General features: G+C 38.5%; 1 protein-coding gene and 1 long non-coding RNA gene across 2 annotated transcripts; one reads left to right on the top strand and one right to left on the bottom strand.

Moving 5' to 3' along the window:
- Window positions 1-1,495: 1,495 nt before the first annotated feature.
- Window positions 1,496-3,523, top strand: LOC104814450 (ATP synthase subunit delta', mitochondrial-like). Its single transcript, XM_010542489.2, has 2 exons — window positions 1,496-1,838; window positions 2,920-3,523. The coding sequence occupies exons 1-2, from the start codon at window positions 1,587-1,589 to the stop codon at window positions 3,262-3,264; spliced, it is 597 nt and encodes a 198-aa protein (XP_010540791.1). The 5' UTR covers window positions 1,496-1,586; the 3' UTR covers window positions 3,265-3,523.
- A 380-nt stretch (window positions 3,524-3,903) lies between these two features.
- Window positions 3,904-4,602, bottom strand: LOC104814449. The gene is made up of 3 exons (XR_771915.1): window positions 4,413-4,602; window positions 4,190-4,271; window positions 3,904-4,068 (listed from the first exon to the last, which is right to left on the bottom strand). It is a non-coding gene; the product is annotated as an uncharacterized LOC104814449 (long non-coding RNA).
- Window positions 4,603-4,608: the final 6 nt, after the last annotated feature.

Genomic DNA, 4,608 nt, shown 5'->3' with positions numbered 1-4,608 from the left:
TTAGACCCATAGCTAGGTACGCTTTGGGCAGCAAATAAGAATACGCTTTTATTATTTGAATTTTTTTCCCCTTTTTGCAACAATCCGATTCATTTATGCGATGAATTATAATTTGTATCGGATTAGAGAATAATTTAGTCATTGGAAAATTTGCGTCACCATACCTGAACATTTTATATGAAAATAGTTGTCTAGGGTAAAAAAAAATGATCTTAATCACCCTTTGCTTATATATATGTTATTTAAACACTCATATCGTTGTATACTAACATTTTTATTTTTCATTTGCTTATATATTATATACGGCCTTGTCATGAAATCAACAAATTGTGGTCTTATAATTAGTCGGACTAATTGTCATGATTGAACCCTAGAAAAGATCCATAAGAGCTTATTATTGACAATTCTCAATTTATTTATTTCTTTTGCCTTTGGGCATAAGTCATGGTTCCACGTATGTTGCCGACGTCTGTTATATTGTAATTAGAGATCTTATCCTCCTTTCCCACATAAATATCCTACAAAAAAAACCAGCCCAATATATATACTAAAATTAGGGGTGTCAATCGGGTCGGTCCGACCGAGCCTGCATTCGGTCCGAAGGTTTCGGATTTGGATTCGGGTCACTCCGATTTTTTCGGGCCTAAATAGTTAAGTCTAAAACATGATCCTATATAAACCGGGCTTGTATCGGACCGAACCACATAAATCTTTTGTAAATTTTATTTTTATTTTTTAAAATACCGAACTTTCAAATCTGTCCGACTCGAATCCGAAATCCGATTCAAGTCCGACGATATCAGGGTTTATCTTTTTCATGTTAACGTATTGTGAAGGTGTTTTATATGTCAATTTCACGTGGAGATGATACGATACGATAAGTACCACTTACAGAAACCACGTGGAGGGTACACATATAACGATATGAACAAATGGTCAACTATGCGAATTGCATTAGACATTACAAATGTTGAAAATTTAGACGAAGGGAACGGTCCAATTATTTAGATTCGTTCAAACACACACACACACACACGCATTATATATATATATATTGTCTCTCTCTCGATTTCCGGGCAGGTCAAGGGAGAGATTACTCTGTGTAATCTAGACCTCCTTATGGGCCTTTGGTCAAAGCCCAAAACAAGATCACATTCCTCAATTCTTTTTTAACCAAAATTATAATTTCTTTAATGTCCCAAGCCCAAAAAGAGAGAAAGAACCACGGTTATTTTCAAAATTTATTTGAACATATTTACTTATGAAATCATAAATTCACCAGTGTGAGTTTGAAAATTATATATTTTTTGAAGATTTTTTAAATTATATGAAAATCCTCCAAAAATTTACTTTTTCAATTTGTAATATTTTTAATATTATATACAAGCGAAACTGCATGAAACTTTAAATTAAATCCGACCAATACAATGAAAAATGGAGAAAAAAAAAGAAAATAAAAAAACTTAGGAAATGGCCAAAAAAAAAAGGAAGCAAGACAGGGAGAGATCAAACAAGGCCCAAAGGGGTATCGAAGTCGGGAAACAAATACGCACCCTAATCGATCAAGAAGAAACCGCCGCCGCAAAATGTTCCGGCAAACCGCCCGCATCCTGGCTCGCCGCACCTCCGCCGTGCGATCGTTCTCTAGCGATGTTCCCGCCTCCTCGTCCGTCGATTCAAACTTCATTGATGCGTGGAAGAAAGTGGCGCCGAATCTGGATCCGCCCCAGACTCCTCTCTCCTTCATGAAGCCTCGTCCCGCTACTCCGGCGACTCTACCGACCAAGCTCACCGTCAATTTCGTCCTTCCTTACTCATCGGAGCTCTCCGGCAAAGAGGTTCGCCCTCGCCCTCTCGCATTTCTCTCATTTTGACTTTAGGTTTCGCCGTCGCGTCTATTTGATTGATCTATGTTGACATTTTTTTTTTATCGATTGTATGGCTAAGTCCACTGATTAGGTTTCTCATCTGAAGTATTTAGCAAATGAGAGCTGGTTCGATGCTGTATGATATTAGTTCAAATCTATTGATCTGATGTTTGTAGGAAGGATTCGTGGTTAGGAGTTAGGTTCTTAGAGCTGGTTTTGGATCAAATATTCAATAATCGACGTGAAGAAACAGAATACATTTTTGCCGGCTAAATTGATCTGATTCATATTGTGTTCGAACATGGGAAAACATATCAGATCAGGTTTATCACTGAGACCAGTTTAGGTTAATAGCTCATCATTGTGGCTGTGGTCAATTGGTTTCACCGTTGTTAAGCTTTGATATCAGCGAGTATGGCTCATGGTTTAACCAATAGTTAGGCCCTCTTAGCTGATTGTTTAGGGTGTATCATTTGAATTTGTGAGTAATATACATCGCCTTGGTGAATGGTACATTTTTGTAGAATACATGGCTTGTTTTATCGCGTTGCCATTTGTCTCCTGCCGACATCCTTCGTGATTTTTGGTTTCATGCATATTGATTTTGCTCACTATGTATCAGCTTATTGTCAAGTGTCTAGATTTTTGGTGTTTTTACATGCGATGTATTTGGGAAGAAACATGAGATATCCGCTTGTATTTTGCAGCATGCCCTGTGGTCTGTTCGGCTGTACTCCGCATTCAGCATTCAGCATTCATATGCATTTGTTTCCTTCATCCCTTATTGGCATTCATTTCTCAAGAACACCCACTTCGGCCTTTCAACGTTAAATTATTTCAATTTTGAATTTTGAAGTCTGTAGAACCATTGATTGGTCTGTGTTAATGCGCTGCTATTGGAAAATTTCCTTTATACTCATTGTTTGCCATCCATTCAACAAGTTCACGCTCTCTATATAGCATCTAGATATTGTTCTTCCTGCCTCTGTTAGTAAAATTTATTGACACGAATGTAATGCTAACGACTAATTTCTCGAGCCCTTTTCCACAGGTCGACATGGTAATCATCCCAGCAACCACCGGGCAAATGGGTGTGTTGCCCGGACACGTTCCCACAATCGCGGAACTGAAACCCGGCGTCCTGTCTGTGCACGAGGACAATGATGTGAAGAAGTACTTCCTCAGCAGTGGATTTGCTTTCATCCACGCCAACTCCGTGGCTGACATCATCGCAGTGGAGGCTGTTCCGCTCGACCGCATTGACCCGGCACTCGTCCAGCAGGGACTAGCCGAGTTCACTCAGAAGCTCAGCTCAGCCACCACTGAGTTAGAAAAAGCCGAGGCCCAGATTGGAGTTGAGGTTCACAGTGCCCTTAACGCAGCCCTCACCGGCTAATTCAGGTAATTATCGTCTTTTATCCTCGTTTTATGATCTGACAGAAAGCATTCAGGTATTGTCTTTTTCGATTCTCGAAAGGTAAAATAAAAACAAGAGTCTGTTCTTGAGATGTGTTTCGACGATGTTTATGCATCTTTTAATCGGACAAATAGATGCCTTTTTTCCCCCTAGAATTCATCGGGGTTTTTTTGTTGCAGTTGTAATCGGCGTGTAATTTGGACCGCTATCAATTGGAAGTTTGAATTCCTTAGATATATGACTACCAGCGTTAATATTTTTTGAACATCATAAGTTTTCTCAGTAAAATTGAAATATAGTTTTATGGTATTTATTCCAATGCACATACCGTAGAATTTAAGCTATAACAAAAAAAAAAAAAAAATTGGAAGAGCCAAACGGGGCATTATCAAAAATACCCTTAAAATGCTACTTCTACTTCAACACATACCCTGGTCACATGTGACCGAAATATAGTATGGTCACATTTTGATTTTTATCGATTATAACGTTAAATTTATGGTGATCACACTAATTCATTATGTTCATACCTTGTATATCTTACTAATCATTTGATTAAAACATCATAAATTTAACGTTATGAACAATAAGATCAATATGTGACCACACTATATTTCGGTCACATTGGTCACATGGTCACAAGGGTAGGTGTTGAAGTAGAAGTAGCATTTTAAGGATATTTTTGATATAATTCCAAATCAAGCAGTGGAGGGAGACAATGTCAATCCCTTTATATAGAAGCAGGCAAAGTTCATGTTTTCTCTGCTCGTCCCATCTCTCCACCTGTGAAGCATCAACATTTAAGATTTCATAATTTCCAAAAATTAAATTAAGTGTCTCCCAAAAAAACAATAGTTATATTTCATTATTGTCTAATTATATTAAAAAAAAAAAAACAAATCACCAATTCTGCAGGGCATAACAAACGCACGTAATCTGCCAAGTTCTTGCACTCGTTCTCATCCCTGCCCTTCCTTTCCAGACATCTACACACACCGCCCAATATATTTTTTAAAAATTTTATAAAAAAAGAAGAAGACCTTGAAAGATAAATCCCTCAAATTAATAACATAATTTATTTTATGCATCATAATCACTGCTTTTGAAAATTCCTAGCTGATGCTTACTTGTGGTACTGTAGATACCGGTTGAAGCAATGGCGCGCCTCGTCCGTCACCGGAATCCTGTTCGTATCCACCGCCTCTCCTCCTCTTCCGCCGTCTTGTCTCTTCGATCGGAAAGTGGGTTCGTTCTGAGGCGGCGGAGAAACGGTGCCGGGGTCGTGGTGGGTCCTAAAGGCTTGCTCCCCTCATCTTGTCGTGT

The sequence above is a fragment of the Tarenaya hassleriana genome, unplaced genomic scaffold (genome assembly GCF_000463585.1).
Source record: "Tarenaya hassleriana unplaced genomic scaffold, ASM46358v1 Cleome21, whole genome shotgun sequence".
Taxonomy (NCBI): Eukaryota; Viridiplantae; Streptophyta; class Magnoliopsida; order Brassicales; family Cleomaceae; genus Tarenaya; species Tarenaya hassleriana.
Note: the sequence above shows the minus strand (reverse complement) of the source record. Positions and strands in the feature narration are given on the sequence as shown.